Here is a 21890-nt window from a genome sequence, read left to right as displayed (position 1 = left end):
GTGCAAAGTCGGGGAGGAGATCGTGCATTTGCATTCCGTCAGATGCATTTTCTCACGTTGTGTGTCGCTCGTGGCCTATGGCCAAGTGCGAAGCTTCTTTGCCATGATCGTCACGTTCCTCTTTCTTACATACTACAAAACCATCATTGCCTATTTATTGCAAGCTCACAGTGCCCGTCCGTCCATCCGCCCGCTACTCTTCTTTCATTCCGAGCGCATTTTGGCTCCGTGCTTATTTTTTAGGGCACAATAATCTCCAAAATGACGACCTCCTCCTCATACAGGGCCTACAGGCCGACGTTCTTTTGGTAAATATTGTGCGTTTTATTGGGGCATAGGCGCGAGTTGTCACAAAGAAAATTGGTTTGGCTCGGGAATAAGTGCGTAGAATGAAATCAATACTTTTTCTGTGACTCGTTTATTCTCACTGAATTTTTCTGATTGGCTTTGATTTTTTGCAGGGGATGTGAGATGCCGGTATCATCGTCATACTCTCGGGGCGACGTGACGGTGCTACCCTCGAGCGGAACCTCGCGAATAATGCCCGTGCCATCATCTTCAGGATCCACTCGAAGATCATTTTCCTCGACCTCTGGCGTTTCCTCAACTGGATCCTACAGCTACCGGACAATAGAAAGACCCTCTTACCTGAGTAAGAATTTTTATTGTTTTTTTATCCATAAATATGAGCACAAATTTTAGATCAAACTGTTTTGCATAGTCAAATATTCATCCAGTAATAATTTGAATAATTTTAATAGAGGAGTTGTTTACCTTTAAGATTGAAAAGATAATTAATTTTATTGTGTTGTGTTTAATATTACTAGAGTAACAATTGTAGATAGTAGAATTCAAATTTAAATGTTTAAAATAATTTAACGCTCCCTTTTTATTAGAAGTTGAGATAAATATTTAATTTTTACAAGGTCAACCTTTTTAATAAAAATTTGAAAATAAACAAATAAAACAGTGAAATTGATTTTAAAATTCCAACAATCGATTAAATATTTTCTGATTATTGAAATGAATTGTTGTTGTTTTAGCTTTCTTGTGTTTAATTGTAAGAAAAAAAGCTTATTCGTACTCCGTATTTTAAAAAGGAGTATTTAGTGGCTAAATATTAATTTATTTTTAATCTTGCAGACTCAGTGAATGCTACTGGATCGTACCTCACCAACAGACCGACCAGAATCTCGACAAGTCTAAACGATTACAAGCCCTCGGAATACAAGAGCTCCATCTACAACTCATCATCTACATCATCCAGTTCGTACTCAACCCCTAGCAGTGGCTACAGAAGTCGCCTCTCTGGCATGTCCTCGACCACCAGCAGCGCTTCTTCAGCGAACAGCTACTCTTCCTCCAGCTACTCTCGGACCTCCTCCACTACTACTGACACTGACAATAGGTAATGCACGTGTGTGTAAAAAAACTGGACTTTTATGAATTTTTTGAACATCAGTTAATGGGAACATGATAAAACGGAAGACCCTATTTAACTGGTTTAAAAAAATTAACATTTTTATTGTGTAATAGAATTTTTGGGAAAAATTTTGCATTCTGTATCAAAGTGAAACAACTAAAAAATTGTCAATATTTAACACTAAATAAAAATTAAAAATTAAAGTTCAACTCTCCCAAAAGAGGTGCTACCCTTAGGTAGACAATATATTATCCTCAACAAGGCCTTTTTCTTTTGCAATAATTTTGGAGTAGATTTTTAAAAATATCGTTTGTGCATCACAACAATTTGTTTATTGTTTTATTCATTTTTTGTTACCAAACGCTCTGATTGGATGCAATTTTTCTATTTAACTTTTACCCTATCAAAGAGCTCAAACAACAATTGGTTTATGTTTCATTTTTGTGATGCACGAACCTTTCTGTGGAGTTTCTTTGAAATTGTAATGAATGTCAATCTGTAATATTAATCTCATTCATTTAAACAAATGGGATGAATGCTTAATTATGCTTGCAAGATTTTAAATCCAGTGTATTTAAGCCGATTATTTCAAATTCACGTTAATAATTTCACAAATTTCGCAGGGAACGTGAAAATGGTACCACTTCATCCTGGAGGTCACGGGTTTACAATGATCCAACCCTGAATTCCACTTTACCATCAAGCAAGCGACTGGACGGAGGCCAGCAGACAACGACTAGTTCTGCATCTACTTCCTCTCCCTCCTCAAATGCTGGCAGGCTCCAGCGACCAACTCTTCAAGAATCCATTGATGCTGTTACGGCAAAGTTGTCTGCAGTTAAAGACACCAGGTTAGCAACTATATGTTTGGCTAGGAGCAAAATATCCTATATCGTCAGTTTCTCAAAATAAGTCTGACAATTAGTCATCGCTCTGTAAAAATTTAATTTTAAATTTCTTTACAGTGTAATTAGTTGGAGACTTTTAAAGCTATGAAAAAATATTATTTATTGTTTTAAATGAATAGACTTTGAGGATTTCATAATATTTGTACATTTTTTTTTTACTTTGTCTATTGCAGTTATTATTGTACCTTTTTTAAAACCTTTTTCTATTTTAAAAACAATTTTCATTGTTTAAGGGCCAATCAGAAGTGGTACCATAAAATAAAACTTGTACCGGTTCTATTTGACCAACAAGTACGACATTTCAAACAAAATTTCATTATTGCAAGATTATTCAAGATTTTATAATTTAACAGCACATTAATTAACTTTTATTTCCAGTTCTGGGGCAACAAGTAAATACAAAAGCTCATATTTGAATGATGTCTCTGTGGCCAGGCCTACAACGCTGAGATCTCGAACCACACAGGTATTATATTTATTCCGCAAACAGGATACAAAACTCCAGAGATTTTACGAACCTTCAAGTAGTACAAACATTACAATTTCCTTCAGTGTGTAATCCCTTGAATCTAACAATCAAACCAACGACAGCTTTTTTGTTTTAATTATGTTGAAGTAAAATATTATAATATCAGAGCACCTTTAACTGCCAAAATAGACCTGCATGAAATGCTATAACAAACTAACACATGTGTTTGTCTCCCCCTGTGCTCCCCTCCCCACCAGGATCCTGACCTCGAAGACAAAGATGAGGCTCGTCGGCCCTCAGTCTTAGAGATGAGACGATTATTTGACCCTTTATTGACCTCGTCTGACTCTAATCGGGGCTCGAAGGAGGCTGTGACCAGTTCTGTGACCACCTCTGCCGCGGCAAGCAGTTCCTCGAACAACACCGATCAGCAGAAACCAGTGCCATCTAAGCAGGACTCAGACGATGAAAGTTCTGAGAGTGAGGAGAGCGAAGAGTCGGAAGAATCGAGTACCGAAGAAGTGGCCACCGCAGACACGAAGAATCAATCGTCCAGGAGGTCGAGGGCCAACACAAGCACCGGTCTCCCTGCTGGCAGTGAAGATGGCGCAGCAGCTGAGCAGAATGATGTAAGTACCGACCCCCCACTTGCCTTGTACAAATCATTCGCACGCGGTTTTAAATCAACGTACTGTAAAAATGTACACTTGACATTTTCGATTGTGATCTCTGCAGAATATCATTGTTTTTCACTCATGATAATTGATCTCAAGTGTGTGATCACAAACATAACATCTTGGACAGGCAGCAGATTTTAAGATTGACATGTGCATCTGATACAGAATGAATCATGCGTTGTTGACATTGCAAAGAGATTAAATTTTATTAGAAATTTTGAAATTGGTTCAAATAACTCATCTTGACTCACGCGCATTACGCAGCATTCTTTAACTTTAAAACTCATTTTGTATCTGGGTTTATATGTTCCAATTTATTTATATTATTATAATTTTTAAAAATTAAAACATTTTTAAACAGAGAAAATAATATTTTTTACAGGCAAAGATTATTGATATTTTTGGGGGGGGGGGGGGGGGGGTTCTCAAGAATAGATTGAGCCTTCAAATTTGATCTCTGATTGCGATTGCAATAACTAACGGTGATTAATATAATTCCAACAATTCTTTGCTCAAAATAATTTTAAGAAGTTTTAAAAATTAAAAATACAAGTATTATTGTGGAATTTGGATACAGGTAAATAGCAATTAAAAAAGCCCCTAATCAATTTATGAATGAAATCGTTGTTTAGAAAATCTATTTATTCCACTTGCAATTATTTTCTCAGCCGAAATTGCTAGACCAATTTGCGATCGCAGCAAAAACACCGTATTTCAACCAATTCGACGCGATGCAAAGCGATTGGGGCGAATCAGCGCGATATAGAGAAAGACTGCTAAGCCGGCTGAAAGTCTCGCCTCGGTGTGTTTTGGCATGCTCAAAGAAAAGCCTATTTTTACACCCTGCATTTAAAAATCCGAGCGCCGTTGTCGGCCAACAGTCGGACGTTGACCAAGAACAAGACCGTGCGTACTCTTAGCCCATTCGCGCGGACCGTGAACTTTCCAAAAGTGCGTGCTGACGAAAAAGAAAGAAGCGATGTGACTGCTCGCGATTCCAGTCCGAAAAACGCACGATGTACGGCGGTGAGTTTCTGTCCTCATGGCTGCCGTTGTCCATATGCGCCGTGATGGCCGTCGTCTTCCTCGTCGGACTGATCGAGGGATCCAGCGGTGGACCCTCACGGGACAAATCCGCGCCGAAACGCAATCCGAAGTTCTCGGCGTCCCCTGCATTCCACGAAGCGGCCGCCAGGCTCTCTGGAGGTGCTGCGACCACTTGTTACCCGCTGATGCAGCCACGCAGGGTCACAGCACCAGCCTCGTCTGATGAGGTATTTGCATACAAATTAAACTTGTGAAGCACTAGGTGGTAATTATTATGAGGCCAAATTATTCTGAGCAACGTTTCGCGTAATATTGGAAAAAGTGAAAGGGTCGTACTTTTCCTTCTTGCTTTATAATATGCAATTAGTTCACCCATTGTAAAGTACCTCTGAAAATTCTGAGATTTTTTCGCAATTTTTTGTGCGAATGCTGTAAAAGATAAGGAGCTTAAATGGAGTAGGCGAAACTTGTTTAAGATAATATCAGACTACGGAATTAGTGCAGCCTTTTTTTGAGTAATAAAGAATAAAGTCATAAGATGTGATCCGCTTTAAAAAGTTTTTATTATGTAGTTGTTATCAGAACAGTGTTCACTGCAATGTTGGTTTCAAAAGATACCAATTAAATTTTTTTGAATAACTTTTAATTTATCAAGTTCAACAACTAGCACCAACGCAATTTTAACGCAACATTAGTTTCAGGCCGCTTTTAAATTTATTTCAATAATTCATTAATTTCAATAATATAATTTTAATTTAATAATAATATATACTTAAATTTATTTTTTTAATTTTATTCAACAAAAGCTTTATAAGTGATGAATTATTTGAAGCGGAAAAAAATAAATAAGAAAGTCTTTCATTTGATTTTTATGCTCCGTGACTAAACATTTCTTTAATTCCTGGACACGTTTTAAATATTTTTGGTATCTGTACAGAACTTTTCTTGCGTCTTCAAATTCCTCATTTTTTTTATAACAATTGCAAATTAACTGAAATAAACGAATCCAACAATGACGTTTTTAAAGAACCCTGTTATCCTATCACAAGGATATTGTTGCATTATTTTATTCATTTAAATCAGCCAATCTTAAATTTTTTTGTTAAATTCATCCGAAAAATTTCAAGACTGCAATGGAGCCGTTAAAGTTTTGCCAAACGCCGCTATGCAAGTCTTCCGACTGCATCAAGTGCCGCCTGGCAAGAATGTGCGTCGGTGTGGTCAGCATGGTAGGAAACAAACAAGCGTCACCGTTTTACCCAAGAACCACTGTGCACGCCTTCCTACCCGCAAGAAGCGCGATGCATTTCGCTCAACCACACGCTGGGCAAAATAAAACGGGTTACTCGATTGCATTGCTGCGCGCTCGAACTCGGTTGCAATGCAAATCACCCATATGCGAGTTTGATGCTAAGGAATGAGTGATAGAAGGATGCAACTCGGTTTCGACACGCTCAACGTGCTGGTTTTCTACTCAGTAAAACACCTGCACATCCGTGCTTGCAAATAAATCTAGTCACGTAATTTTAATTTCATTTGACAGTGATGAATGAAAAGTCAATCGATGTAATGGAATCAATTAAGAATTTACTTAAAGCCACGGCTCGAGTATATAAGCAGGAAGATGAATTTAAATTTATTGTTTGTCTAATTCCACTTTCCATCGATCAACATATTATTTACTTCTGCCGGTCTTATTCGCATTTTAATTAATTTTTCACCTGGCAATGCACCCCCGCAGGGAATGCAACGCCGGTGACCTCTGTTGACCGTGACTGGTGCATTCAACCTTGTGACGTCACTCTAGGATATGCATCGCGCCAAGGACACGAGCCGCTCGTTGCAAATGATGCATTTTCGTGACAATTAGTGAAAATATACAAACGAGATTGTTCTGGACTGGGGCGCAAAAAAAAAAATCTTTTTCAGTGGTGCCGTACTTTGTTCGCCCTTCGAAAAGTCCCTCGCGTGACCCGACTCTTTAATTTCGCAGAGTAGGCAGGCGTAGTCTGTGCGCGTAACTTTGACCTTTTTGTTTTGTTTTCTTACTTAAATTCGTTGTTGCGAAAACGCCATTTGGAAAAGTGCAAAACGTGCCGTAATCAAGATGACAATTATCGTGACTGGTTATTTCCAGAAAAGCCGCCGTGGGTGGCTCATTCCCTTTGGTGCGATATTTTTGTTCGTGGACGGACATAATTGTTCCGCGAAAATTCGCACCACATTATTTCCACTCAAGTCAGTTAAAGTCACGTTTGGATGCGACTTAATTGAACAAACAATGGTTTGTTGCAATTCCCAAGCCATTGGATTCTGTAACTGAAAAATTTTATTACATGGTTTCCTGCTTTTAAAATAATTACATTGCCTCTGCAAGCGAGTGCAAGTGATAACTCAGTAAATTAGTCTCATTTTCACTTCCCCGTCGCCAAAAGTGAAATTGATGCTCGGTTTGCGGCGCCGAGAATAAATAATAATAAATCAGGATACAGTTGTGCGTGCATAAATTTCCACTCGGAATGCAAATTATGCGCGTGGATAATAAAGCAATCGGGTTTTATTCTCAAGGTGTTTATTGCAGTTCGCTGCCCCTTGGAGTGCGAGAGTTCCAGCTCCGGCTTGATTTTGTAATTGGAGGGTCGTGCGCTGATACGGATGCCACTCAAACAATTATTGCAGTTTGGCTGAAAAAGCCATTTGTGGAATTTTCTGTTTCGTGAGGTGTTTGAGTAATTTTGTGAGTCTCCTTAAATCACTACATAAAAACACTCGGGCTGACTATTTTAATTTAATAAAATTTATGACCCCTGATTTTTTATCATATTAATACCACCTATTTGACTTACATAACAAGTGATTAAAAAAAACAATCATTGTTAAACTTTTAAGAGCTCAAAATTAATTTTTATCAAGATAAATTAATGTACAGTCGGTCTTATTTTTGACCTTCAAAACGCAGACTGCTTGTTTATCTCTTGGCACTGACATTGAATTCGGCGCTCCTTTTCGCGACTAAAATCTTCTTTCCTTGCACCTTTTTACACTAAAATGTGGTGTGCTGCAAATAGCGAAAACGCCCGCCGGTCACTCATACAGGAATTACCTTCGCAATTATCCGCTCGAACCTTGAACAGAGAGCAGCGCCGGCTGCGCGACTCGCTAGCTCGCTCCCCGGCATAATAAATAAATAAATAATAATAGATTATATTGTGCGTTTAAATAATGAATGCACCGCTCAATGCAGTTCCGCGTCTTTCTTTTTCCTGGTCGGGCGCGAATCGTTCTCGGTTCGTTGCCTCGACACAATTACTTAACCTCTTTGCCCTGCAAAGACAAGAAGCTTCTGACTGGATCGATACTCAATCGGCTGCTTTTGCATCCGCAAGACGTTGCACCGCGTGCCAGTGGAACTTTCCGATTTTAACCTAGGTTTCCGCTCAGTGGAGCAATAAGATTGAATTTGCGTAATAGTCTCTCCTTCCATTGGCTGACGCGCAAAATTGCATCCCTATCGAAATGCATGCACTTTTTCAACCTTTGTATCAGACAATTCCTCTTTATCGGTTGCTAGGTTATTGGATTTGGAAATAATCTGCTCTTTTTATTATCCAGCTTCGATAATGATTGACTTTTTACTGCCGTCCATTTCCATCAATATACCAGATCAACACAAAATCATACATACTTTTACTTCTTCTTTCACAACATTCAAATGAATGAGTTAATTCAGTTGCTTGAAGTAGTCAAATAATACGATATAAAATATCATTACATTAAAATCCTGATCATTATAATTTCTTTTGAAGCAAATGAACGAAAAATGTAGTAAAAAAATATACACAATTATATAAGTGAAAAATATAATTTATTTCATTACAGTTCTTTTTGTTGCCATATTAGAGCTTTAATAAATAATATCGAATTGTTGCATTCCATTTGTCGTGTAGTGGGATCTTGGCCAAAGTAGCTTCTGATGTTCCTCTCGCTTGTCATCTGCGTTGACACGTTCCCGCAATCAGAGTCAAGGATCGCTCTTGTCGCATACTGTACACACTCTCTGTTTGCCCGCAGCTCTACTCGGCTTAATCGCCATTATCGCTCCCAACTTTTGCAATTTCCCTCAATGAAAAGATTTAATCTGGCGTGCAAGACCCATCAGCAGCCAGTCGACCGGCTGAAAATAGCCAATTTGCCTCAAGGACCCGCCGCGTTGCTCAAGCCCGCCTCGGAGACAAGAGCAAGCGAGGGAGGCGAACGAACAAAGTGAGAGCGCACTTGGTACTCATTGCAGTCGGTTGTTGCTATAATGCCGTGCGTGAATTCGAGCTAAGCAAATAATATGACGGCAAATGACAATGCAAATAAGGTGCTCTCTCGCGATATAATGGCCCGACGCGACGCACTCAGGAGGGGGGGGGGGGGTGACGCAAAACTCTTGAGGGCTCCTTTCCAGTTAGCGAGACGAACGTTCAGAAACAATAAATCCGAGCCAGATGTGTTGACGAGAGATTTTTCGTTTTTGCGCTGTGTGTGCACTCTTGCTTTTTGCTGTACCGTTTTCGCACTGCTTTAGAAGGACTTCAGACGTACGGTCCTTGTTGTGCGTGTCCAACTTGAATGTATAACACACAATGCGCGCGCAAGGAGAGCAACGGAGAGTTGCAATTTTTGTTCGCGATCACTCGCCAAGTGAAACATGATACATATAATGGAGAACGGTTCGCCTTTTTACTGCGACGATTATAAACTTCTAGTGAAGCGGAAAATATTTTCAAAACACTACCGTAATTTGACCTGTAGCTTTTGTTCAGTCGCAAGCGAAACTTGATTCGATTAAGGCTAAATTTATAATTGCCAATCGCTTCCGCCAAATATCAAGGATAAAAATAAATTTAATTTTCATCTTACAAATATTATTTATAAACAGCTGGTTAATTTAGTTTAAAATCTTCCGACCAGAAGCTTCTTTGCGTGTCATAACAAAAACAACTGCCAAGAGATCGGCTGTTCCTCTTATTATAATCAAATCCGGTCCTCTCTGGTTTGTCCTCCTTGTGTATTCAGCGCTGTCAGCAACCCACACTGCTTACATTTAATAATATCTTGCGGCTCAGCGAAAACCATACATGACCCCTCAATCCTAATTCATACTAGTTTTCACCTGTGCAACTTTCCTTATCCTCAAAGTGCGTCATACAATGTTTACGTCTGCAGTTTACGTTTTGATTGAATTAGCAAGTGTTCACACGTAGACGCTTTTTTGTCGTGTCCATTGCGTTTTTTGTTGGTCACCCTTTTTAAAAGGCGCATATTCGTGCTTATTTATTTTGCTTAAACTGTTATTCGCGCGTGAAAATTAATATTTTGTCGCTTCACAAATGCGTCAGAATGTGGAATGCAAAACTGTAAACAAACAACAAACCTTGGTTTTGTTTTCGCATTATGGGCGTGAGATAAATAGCGATTACCATCAAGCCTCTGATCTCACAGAGGTGTTGGTCAAAGTAAATGGAAATGTATGATTTTTTTTTCGTTTTATAATATAATGTCAGCGCAGTTTTCCTCTCTGTGCCAGTTTCTTGGGAAATTCCACGTGGATAAATCCAAGATTATGACGTTGGATCGGTTTTCCTTGTTCATTACCTGCGCTGGCGCTTGTTGCACTTTAATGAAGCCTGCAATGCAAGATCGTTGCTTAATGAGAGAAATAATATATACAACCTGGGTTCATTGAATTATTTGCCGCTAAAGGTGAAGTAAGAATAAATTGCTCGAGGAAAATTATTTCAAGCGATAGAAACAGTGTCACTTGACACTGCCAAAGGTGTGCGTAGCGCGACCTTCACTTTTGGGGATTTTTGAGGTCACATCATAGTGTCGTCCCTTTTAATGTATACGCACAATGCTTCGCACATCAGACCTTTGATTTACTGTTTCAATACTTATTTTCAATGCCAAATATTACGTTTCACTAAAATAATGTTTGACAAGCTGAGAAAATGTTAAATAGGCTTTGAAAACTTTAATTAATTGAGTAAATATACATAATCATGCGAAGCTTTTTGTGAACCTCATTATGAAAATTTATGAATGAAAATTTTGCAATACATACTAATTACTTCACACTTTCACAGGGAACTCCATCAAACTATCATTATAAATAATTTTTATTTGCAAAAATTGATATTTTCTAATGAGATTGTATATTTAATTTAAATTTAATTTCGCGATTTATTCCATGGTCAGTGACCAGAATTTTCAAATTATTATTTGCCTTTGCGTGTCATGAAAGGCACATGATTAATTCTTATCATATTATGACACTGTCACCTGTAATTCCATCTCCATAATACCAAAATATTTTAAACCGCTAATCGTCATGTAGAAATTTTCTTCCGAAAGTTTTCTAACAACATCTCCGAAACCGAATACGTCTTGAGAAAAAAAAATTACCTAACGTGATTATGGGACAACCGCAGCGGACAAGGCGTTATGCAAAAGGCATGCTGAGCACATTTCGCAACGATTTCATTTTATAAAAATTGCGTTCCGCTTCACATAACATATCGGGATCCCGTCAATCATCATTATTCGGCTCATCCTCCGCGAGATTCTGCACCCCGGTGTGTTTTTGACTTTTGCATTCGATCGCGAGGCCGAGTGTGGTAGCCGAGGCCGCGATCGTCATATGACAATACTCGGCCGTATTCGCGGCAGGCAAGGCTTAAGGCCGAACCAATTAGCGATCGGTGCGCCTCAAGTCGCCTCCACCGCGGTGGCGAGCGCGCCAGTCTCAGTCTTGCTTTCGTTCGCGCGGCACTCTCTTTAAGTCGTCGCTCGCCGGCATCCGCGACTTTTTCCGATCTTGGTTCGGATACATATTCATGCGGCTGCTGGACTCTCTGGAGACGTTTTGCATCTGACGACCGACGCCAAATTACGTTATGAAAATGAAGATGAACCTCAAGTACTGGATCATTGCCCCCAAACAGACTTTTTATGTGCAGCAAATCGAGTCGTTCAAATTCAAATCGCAGGAGTCGTTGGACTCGGCTTCTTCGAGCTCCTCCTCATCCGGCGATTATGATTCTGAGGTGAGACAAAAAAATTATGGGGCAAAATTGACAGTGAATTTATTAATCATACTTTGTTGAGCTTGATTGAGTAGAACTTTTAACATTTTCAAGGTTAAAGTAAAATTCACGATTTGTTTTAATCGTATTAATAATTTACCAATTTTTGGCACATACATAAATTATAAATCAGTTAATTAAATATTTATATATATTGATTGAGCTACTCGATTTTTAATTTTTATTAAATTTTACGTACAATATTTACGGGGCTTTTTGAGCGTTTAAACAAGAGTTGATAAGGCAGTGTGTCACAAATGCTTTTTTTACAAACAGCACTTAAACGCGGCTACGCAAACAATTCCATTTTTTCATAATTTCAAAAGCTCATTTCCAAACCATATTTCAGCAAAGCATTCCGAAATAAATGACAAATTAAAATTTTTTCACTTGCTCACTTTGAACTTGACACGAGTTATTTTAATATTGTCGCATTGTTACTACTTATGCAACCCGCTGAACAAAGCTGCTGCGCCGACTGCCGAACTTCACCCCTTGCACCCCTTGACCGTCACCCTGTGGCTTTATCTCGGAACAAATATTGACTACCGATCTCAGGCTATTTTTAGCTTTGGCCTCCGCGCGCATAAATTGCACCCTGTTTCGTTCGACGACAGAAACACATTTTATCCGAAGGTCCTTTCTATCGCTTGCTCGCAATCGAGTTGGACTCAATAACGAATGCATAAATAATAACAAGTCCACGCACCGATTTTACACGTCAATTTCAAGAGCACGCCCTATTTACGTACTAATGAAATTCCGATGCGTCGTCGGGTTTTTTTCTATATACTTCACAGAAGCCACCGGAAGCGGAGAAATGGAAATTTCTCTGATTGCCTTCCGAGTAATTACCCGTTCTGAGGATGCGTATAATTTGATCTCCAGACGGCATTTGATTATTAAAAGGAATGCGATCGTGTTTTTCAATAAGTGGGACACCTGTGATGTGTGTGTACGTAGTTTGATGGGAAAACAAAAACAACAACGCCGGGTAATAGCACACAGAGAGATAGTTTGACCAGCAGCAAAGCCTTTGCCTCGGAATTCGTTTTATTATATTCCAAAACGCCGGCGGCCAAATACCTTGCTCAAGCCAGACGGAATTATTCGCGTACACCAGCACGGATTTTTGGGTCAATACAGGCATGTCTGTGAGCGGGAATTTCACCACTGCTTGTTTATGAAATCGTCTGAATCGGAGAAAATCAATGAGGAAAACAGTTCTTTGTGCACTCGATTTTATATTTTATCAGAAATTTTGATTCTGTTTTTTTCAATTCCCGTTATTCATTCAACAGCATGGAAAAAAGCCGAATCTGTGAATCTGTTTTCACGCGATAAAGGGCTTTAAATATCCGCCGCTCTTTCATTTCCTCGTCATATGACGGCTGGGAGTTCCGTTTTTGAGGGCCCATTGATTCTCCGATTCCATTGATTAGCTTCACCATTCACAATTCGATCGGTGGGCGCCGTGAAACATTTGTCTTTGCTCGTCCTAGATGGGTCCCGTTGGCCTGCACATGATAACAATTACATCAGCGCGGGCTTGAGAAATCGTATCTTTAATAAGGCGATCAATGTTTGGCCGTTGGCCCCTGTCACGTGGAGAACCAAATTTTCTTACGTCACGTGTGGTAGCACGTCGCTGGAGCTGCTGTATATATTTGCATAAGACCTGCGGTGATGTTGATTCGGGGATTATTAAAAAGTTGGGTTTAGGAACACGCCACTTCACAGAAGCTCTGCGTGGAATTTTTGTATCAGTTCTGTTCTCTTTTTGAAACAAATGAGGGCAAAAAGAATGTATGTACAAATATTGATTTTTCTTTGATAATTGAAAAATATTAGTATTTTCCTTGATTTCTAAACAACAAAAATCGAATTTTTAATGACCTAAATAAAGGATTGCATTGAAATCATGAAATATTTAATCTTCTGTATAATGTTTTTTTTATAATTTATAAGTTAAAAGATTAAAAAGAAAGTTGCTGTAGATATCTTAATTTGCTGCACAGTTAATTAATCACAATTTCACACAAGCAACATATGTTTACCCCTGCCGTCGCCGCCGTCAAATCGCATTGCTCAAGCGGCAACACAGTCTTTGAAGTACATTTCACATTGCCCAATTGGAATTCTTTCACATCATAAATCAAATTACGCGCTAATCCGTCTGATCACTCGAATTACGGCGGCGCAGCAGGGGGCGCAATTTCACCAGCATTTGAATCGTGAGATTGTTCATTAATAATCGTTGCGACAAGTCTCCTTTTCTCGCGTTCAAAGCGTCTCTTTAAAATCGTCCGTCGGCCGGCTTGCAATGAACAATGAGAAACGGGCATGGGGAGGGGGCTTTTGTTCCGCAATTTCGTCATCTCGCCCTTGATGAAGAGCGGTGATAAAGGGCATTGTGATGACTGGCAAATTGAATCAGTGCGACATCCTCTTTGACCTTCGCCTTCCCTCTCGTTCTGCTCTCGGCGAAAAACAATGAGATGTTCAAATGCATCGTCGCGCTGCGACCATTATGGTGTTAAAATAATTTTTAAAAGTGTGTGTTTATTTCTCGTTACGTGCGTGTCTTGGGAACCGAATGATTCACACGCGTGCACGTGAATAAACACATACGGATGACGGATTTTTAGTCGATTTCACAATTTTATGAATAGAGAGCTATGGTCATTTGAACGTGAATGTAAACTATTTCTTGAACATTTTTATTTATTTACTCGTGCAATTCTTTGAAATTGTGTTGTTGTTAGCAAAGGAATTCGTTTCAACTTTCCAAATACTTGAAATTTCCTGACAGGTTGTTGACTTCACAGGCAGCAATTAGTCATTTTATTCAACTCTTCCCAATGCCTTTATCGGCCCTTTTCTTTTTTTTTTTCATTAAAGATAATTTTAAAATTTTATACCTAAAAGATAAGGATAATCCAGAGCACGCTTGATTTTACAATGTGGCCATTATGAAACTTCAAAATTAATTCAGAGCAATAGTCATTTTCACCTCTAAAAGTCAAAAAGATAATTTTTATCAGCTTCGAATCATGTCGTCCTGTAAAAAGTACAAAGCTCAAAGTGCAAGAAACGCGTCGGCCGTGCTGATTGTGTAATTGCCTCTCTATCACAACTGGGTTTATTGGTTGCAATTTTTCTCCTTAACACGCACTCGGCGACCTTTTTAGAGAGATAGGAAATCCCAGGCTTTTCTTTATCCGCCCAAAATCCATTAAGCGAATTCGCAAGATTTATTCCGATCGGCGCGGCAAAGTGACAGAAAACGTCGAAGGCAAATGGAGCTGCCGCGTGCAGGAAGGAAGGAGCTGTTGACATTGAGCCCTCGCGCCACCGACCCGCGATCAATGAAATTTCACCTTCATAGGGCTCTATCCTTTCACGCGGCACTCCAATTTTGCGAATTTCTTGGAACATAGCCCACTTTGCGCGTTGCCTTGAATACGCGATCAGACCTGTGTGAAATCTTAATTAGCCGAATCAGGAAAAAGGTCGATCTGTTTATCCTTCGGGAAAATAACAATTTGCATTTTATATTTATTTCTGCCCTTTTGGTATGTAATCAATTTCGTTCTCTTTCCAGCACACTCGTTAAAAATTCACACCGCAGAGGCGAGTCGAGAGGAAAATAATTTTCTCGAGCGATAAGCACACAGATCGAGTGACTCTCGCTGAGCAGACGCCGCCTTCGAGATAGATTAAATTCCTGAATAATTAACAAACCATCTCTCAGTGCAGTACACATAACATGCATCAAAGGCTTGCGCTGCGCTCATTGATATTCGCTTTGCATCTCCGCTACATTAACACTCACTCTCTTGGCTGCAGCGCCTTTATTCCTCAAACAACATTTTCCCCATCCACTTTTTTGTGCCGTCGTGAAATAAAAGCCGGAGAATAACTTTGTCCTGTCGTAACAATAACAATAGTAATACATTCTAGCACGTTTATGATGATTATTATTGTTTAGCCAAGCAGATAAACCAGAAAATTGTTGCACCATAAAACGATAAAACTTTTCACAAAAGCCCGACGTGAATCACTGGGTTAATAAAAACTCGAATAAAAAGTTTTTCTGTCTTAATTCGCCGAATGCGATTTGCATGATGTGACTGCTGACCTTTTTATTGATCCACGTGTTTTTCTCTTTCACAGGAGGGATCAAGCTCTGGCCTGGAAGGATCTCCCAGACTAGGACGAGGCAAAAATGAACGAGGGGGACTCGTCGGTCTGCGAAATATTGGAAACACAGTGAGTATACACATTTTTTGACATTTTCCCTTCTACAAAAACACCGCGAGCCATGTTACATGTTCAACTTCATGCTAGAAGTGAAGCCTCGCTCTACGCTTTTAACCTCGTTTTTTTTTAGTGCAAAGCAGGAAAATTCTATCGGGTTGTTAAAACTTTTGTTAATGCTGGTCTATATCTCGTATTCCTCTGCTGTTAAATTTTGCCACGTTCATTAAATCAAACAAATACTCTGTAAAATAAGCTGCACAAACTAGCCTCCAGTTTTTCTTTACAAATGTAATCTTTTATTTTACAGAATTTTAAATAACCTGAAATTTCCAAAAAGATGTTACATACCGTTTTTAAGTATCGTTTTTATATGGTTAATAATTTAGTTCAAAGGAATGTTTATGAGGGCAAGTATAAACCCATTTATGAACTCATCCAAATATATTACAACAAATTTATCACTCGCACTAATAATTATTGACCTCTTTTTTTGTTCTAATCACAAAAAATGTAGACAGTTTTTTGTTGAAATTGAATACCTGTAATCTTGTTTAATTGGTGGTATATCTAACAATCCTTTTGATTATTTTAAAATGAGAAAATCATAAACGCATTTTTCTGAGGATTGTTTTTATTCCTAAGATTAGAAATCAATTTAATACCGATTTTACAACTTAACGACGCATAAAAAACTAAAAATAGGAACCATTTTTCTGCTCGCATTCACAACAGTGGTCGTAAAATGCGCTTGTTGTTGCTGCTTTTTTATTCACCGTCGAGCAGCTATTAGCAAAGTGTCCGTCTTATCACTGCTCTATTTTATTGTCGGCTGCGTGCGGGGGCGCCAAAGCGAATCAATCGCAAGGGCGTCGTCACTCGGCAAACACAAAACACGCGGCTTCTGATACTGCCAAGTTAGAAGAAAGCCCTGCCCTTGTCGGGGGTCTCTTGCAACGGTCGCACAGAAAAATTTCACGCATTTTATTGTGGTGCCCACCTAATTTTATGGCACTTCCGCGGTGCACGCGCACTCTGGAAATAACGCCTGTTGGAAAGGATATTGCTTATCGCCAATATGCTTCCCTTCGCGCCAGACATGTTCCGAGAAGAACGGATTGATGACGATTGTAGATCTATAGTTTTGCGCAATTCATTCTTATCAGTTATTCAATCTAAGCTATGTAATAAACAGTTGGAATTTATTATTAGCCACTAAAATTTCTAATGACGTTAGTTTTTTATCAATTAAAATGTCGACACTAAAATTGTCTTTTTATCACATATTTTTGGCCTTGCTTTTGTTTGGAAGCAACTTAAGTGCGATTTAAAATTGTTCTACTTGAACATGAAATATTAACTGGATAAAATAAAATAAAATATCAAAAATAAATGCCTTTTATTTTTTTTCAGTGCTTCATGAACTCTGTGCTGCAATGCTTAAGCAATACCAGGCCCCTTTTGGAGTACATTCTAGCAGAGGGTTACCTCTCGGAAATCAACACAACCACGTCAGCAATGAAGGGTGCACTCATAAAAGGTATAATATTTTGTGTTTGTTAATAAAATTTTAATATTAATAAATAGCACATTGATTAATTTATTAAAAAAATTATGACACTTTTATAAAATGAAAATTTTCATTTCAGCATTTGGCTCTTTGCTGCAAGAACTTTGGAAGGGTGACAGTGACGAGCGCGTGGTCAACACGAGCGCCTTCAAGAGCCAAGTGCAGCGTTTTGCGCCGCGCTTCATGGGCTACGCGCAGCAGGACGCTCAGGAATTTCTGCGCTACCTGCTCGAGGGTCTGCACGAGGATGTCAATCGCGTGACCACCCGCCCCAAACCCATCCTGACCGAGATTGATGACTCCCTGAGCGACTCGCAGAAGGCCATGGAGGCGTGGAAGCGCTACCTGCGCAGGGATGACAGCAAGATTGTCGACATCTTCGTCGGCCAGCTCAAGTCGACGCTACGGTGCACCGTGTGTGGCCACTGCTCCGTCACGTTCGATCCTTTCTGGGACCTGTCGCTGCCCATCCCTTCCAGTGAGAGACACGGACAGGTTCGACTTTCCCAGTGCTTCGACCTCTTCACCAAGGAGGAAGTCCTCGATGGAGATGAGAAACCTGTAAGAACTTAAATTAGTTTTTTAACAATTCAATTCTATATGCAATTTTCACTCATTTCAATATTTAAAATAAAAAATTAACTGATCTAAAGAAAACAAATTATTTCCATATTTTTAAAACTCCAAAGGATTTTACATCAAAATTTATGTCCAAATCAATTAACCCTCTTCGTTTGTTGTAGACTTGCTCCCGGTGCCAGACCAGACAGAAATGCACCAAGAGTTTTTCGATTCACAAGTTCCCTAGAATTCTCGTTCTGCGTAAGTAGAAATAATAATAAATTTTGATGTGTTGTTTTATTTTCTTTGATGCGTCTTTTTGTTTGTTTATATGTTCCTACAATGAAATCTATTTCTTATTTTAGACCTGAAGAGGTTCTCGCCCATGGAGAGGTTCCGAGGCAAACTGAGCTGCACAGTTGACTTCCCCCTGCAGAGTTTGGACCTGAGCGCCTATGCCTCTGCTAGCAAGGGCAACAGTCTCGGCCAGACTACCGCATACAACCTTTACGGAGTGGCCAACCACTCTGGCACCACCTACTCCGGCCACTATGTGGCAGCTTGCAAGCATCCCTACTCTGGTGCTTGGCACGAATACAATGACTCAAGGTACACAATCTTATTAGATATAAAATTTATATTAAAATATAATAGGTATTTTTAAATATCAATAATTGTTAATTATTTTGTTTATTTTAATTTTTTAAATTTAATATTGCCTTGAAAAAATATATTCTGAATTCTGAAATAAAATTATAAATCTATTTATTGCATAATTTTAAAAAAAGATTTCAATTATCAATTGTAATTTTTCAGGGTGTCAAGCACCTCAGCACGCAGTGTAGTCAGTTCTGAGGCCTATGTCCTATTCTACGAGCTGGCCTCGTCGAACACAAACAGCACGTCATCGCACCTCTGACCGTAGCATCAAGCAAAAGGCCACCTTGTCCCCCCGACGCCCCCGCCGACCCCTCGTCAAAAGCAGCCCCAGCAGCAGCAACAGCAGCAGTTATCCGCGGTCACCCTGAATCACCACCTAAGACAGTATTTGAGGCGACTCGGCTCAGAGTCCACCTGCATTTCGTCGTGAAACCAGTTTGAAAAAAAGAGTCTGTGCAGCTCTGCTCTGGCGGGACTGAACACAGTTTGAGTATTTGAAAGTTATTATCATTATTAGCAAAACAATTTCAAAAGAAAAAAAAATGTTATTGAAGCCGCTTTCATGATTTTCATTCGAAGTTGAGCAGACTAGCTTTGAATGTGTAGTCGCAAAACCACGAACACAACTACAGAGAAAGATGCACACAGAAACACACACCTTGACACTCACCTTCACTCGAAACTGCTCCTCTGAACAAGGAAGACCATCTTGGAAAGTGACTGTTTTGCAGCTAGTGCCACTCACTTTGGTGAACAAAACACCGTTTCATTTTTGAGGAACACTTTGGGTGTAAATTGGCTTACATTTTGAGAGCCAAAGATTTCATATTGAAACATAAGCTTTTGCTTAGACCGGAATGGCCACTGAAATTCAAAGCTCTCGTGCAAGGATCCAAAGTTTCCTCAAGGGTGAAATGGTTTTCCTGTTGGAAACTAAGTTGCTAGGACTTCCAGCTGGTCCTATTTAATTATTTATTTTTGCTATAGTCTTACTATGGGTGAAATGCGAAGTGGTTGAATTAACATGTGAATGTATTGAGAGAATTACGCCTGATGGTTTATACTCCGCTTTTGGTTGAGATGAGGCAAAGCCAAATGAAGCCAAATTGCCATTGTGCAAGGAATTTGTTGATTTGGAGTATTTTGCTACCGTGTAGCAGAATCAACGAAGCTCCCTTTTTGGTCTTGTCACTGCTTACAAGCTTGATCAAAATTGCCGAGATGCATGCAAAATCTTGACTTTGTAATTCGGCCACCTTTTTCTGCTGAAGCGCGTGATTATTTTCAAGCGTGAATGGAACCGAGAAAAATTTGCTGTTTATTTTCGTGTCACTCAACAACTTTTCTATGGTGATTTAAATGTGGAACAGCAGTTTTTGATACTTAAAAAAAAAGTAATAAATGCTGACAGTAAACGGCTAAACAGTTAAGATGTAATTTTACTATGGAAATACAACTACAACAACATAAAAATATGTCAAATTTGTATTGGTCTAAATCAAGTGAATACTGATAATGATAATAATTGTAAACAAGAAGAAAATCCAATCTGCTTATTTTTTATGAAAAAAAGAAGGAAGGGCAAGGGAAATGCTATAAATCATGTATTTACAAACACCGGAAAGAGAAGAAAATGCTAGTCACTGAAACAAATTTCTGTAACTTTCAATTAAGCTGCATAAGTTTATCCACAAAACTGGAAGATGAAAATGTGCTTTCACCATTTTTGCTTCATGATAATTGTAATTTTAGCACCAAGTCATACTTTTTCTCTCACTCTCAATCGCCTTGTTTATTTATCTAAATGTGCTCATCCTGAATGACATCGACAGAGAAATTTGATGATTTTCAGTCGAATTCACCCCATTGTTTCCCCCACACGCCTACTTGTAATCATTTGCACTCTGCGTCGAATCATGCTCTTAAAATGATAATTTTATTTTTGTCACTCAAAACTAATGATTGTGTACTCGAGACGAAGGAGCGTCTTGGCTGGACATTATTTATTTTTCAACTTACTTCCTCTCTCGTCTACTCCCTTGTGCCCACCCTATTTCTGTCCACATTCGTGCTGTTAAGTAATTATTAATCATTAATTAATGTGATTTATTATTAATGAGTAATGAAAGAAAATCAGTTTAATGATACGTCTCCCATTGTAAAATAAAAAGCGAGTGTGTAAAAAAATGTAAGAAGAAAAACTATAATGTAAATGAGGGGAGTTCATTTTTGAGATAAAAATATAAGTTCAGTACATCATGAAATTCCTGATGTGTTTTTATTTCGCAATCAATCACTACCCCTCCCGTCTGTTAATCAATTGAGGTATTGACGCTTCCAAGATGAATTTTAGCGCTGTGATTGGCGTACAGACGCCGGTCAAGTGGGGTGCGCTGTGTATTGCCGATGCAGGAATGCAGTCCCGCGTAATTGTATTAATCTCTCTGTTTCATGCTGCTAATATTTATTGTGGCAAATAATATTCCTCCATCGCCGCAGACACCATACATTATGTTAATATACGCGATCACGATGTCAAAAGGGAAAATGTATAATTTCGCATCCGTCTCTCGCGATGGCCGGCAGCCAAATTCTATTCAAATGATGCTAAAGCATACCATCAAGTACTTTACTAAATAATAGTGGTGATAATACGGGCATCTCGCGCGCAAAAACGTTTCCAGTCGATTTTTCTGTGTGCTTCACTCATAAATCTTTGATTTTAAATTCTTCGGAGGCATGATTCAAAAAGCGCTTTTCTGCGCCATTGGCGGGTAATGCCATAAAAATCGACAGCGCCCGCTTCAAAATCGACTTCAGATTTTTTTTATGAAAATGAGCACCAATTTATAGTCCACGAATAAATCTTCTCAAAGTTTCTTACATATTTTGGAGAGAAAAATTGAGATAAGTCTTATAGTTAAAAAATCTGGACCCAACATAGCTATAAAAAACTGTCATAAAATAATTTTGTAAGCTTCTAGGGATCCGTCTCTCTAATTAGTTGTTTAATTAACCCGTTCAAAAATTCCTCTTAAAATTGGAAAGAAAAAAAAAACCATCGGAATTAAAAAATATCAAGTAATAAGAAAAACTTTTACAAGATAGGCAAGATACTATTATAGACGGTCAAATTATTTTGAATAATACAATTAACCACTATTGTGGAAGAGAGTTTCTTA

At 38.9% G+C, this 21890-nt stretch overlaps 1 protein-coding gene across 5 annotated transcripts in view; it reads left to right on the top strand.

Moving 5' to 3' along the window:
* Positions 1-20972, top strand: part of LOC132201385 (ubiquitin carboxyl-terminal hydrolase 2-like) — a 37693-nt gene extending 16721 nt beyond the window's left edge. For 2 of the 5 annotated variants that reach the window (XM_059627526.1, XM_059627525.1), the window contains exons 2-12: positions 462-652; positions 1144-1408; positions 2047-2274; positions 2710-2797; positions 3058-3429; positions 15834-15929; positions 17331-17457; positions 17567-18048; positions 18231-18309; positions 18414-18657; positions 18865-20972. In XM_059627526.1, coding sequence (XP_059483509.1) covers positions 472-652; positions 1144-1408; positions 2047-2274; positions 2710-2797; positions 3058-3429; positions 15834-15929; positions 17331-17457; positions 17567-18048; positions 18231-18309; positions 18414-18657; positions 18865-18967 — 2265 coding nt within the window. In that variant the 5' untranslated portion in view covers positions 462-471 and the 3' untranslated portion in view covers positions 18968-20972. Of the gene's footprint in view, positions 1-140; positions 309-461; positions 653-1143; positions 1409-2046; positions 2275-2709; positions 2798-3057; positions 3430-15833; positions 15930-17330; positions 17458-17566; positions 18049-18230; positions 18310-18413; positions 18658-18864 lie in introns of those variants that run through there. The other 3 variants (XM_059627524.1, XM_059627527.1, XM_059627528.1) reach the window with 3 other exon arrangements.
* Positions 20973-21890: the final 918 nt, after the last annotated feature.

The sequence above is a fragment of the Neocloeon triangulifer genome, unplaced genomic scaffold (assembly GCF_031216515.1).
Source record: "Neocloeon triangulifer isolate White Clay Creek 2 clone unplaced genomic scaffold, ASM3121651v1 ptg000014l, whole genome shotgun sequence".
Taxonomy (NCBI): domain Eukaryota; kingdom Metazoa; phylum Arthropoda; class Insecta; order Ephemeroptera; family Baetidae; genus Neocloeon; species Neocloeon triangulifer.
The sequence above is the reverse complement of the archived record's forward strand: the minus strand, read 5'-3'. Positions and strand labels throughout refer to the sequence as shown.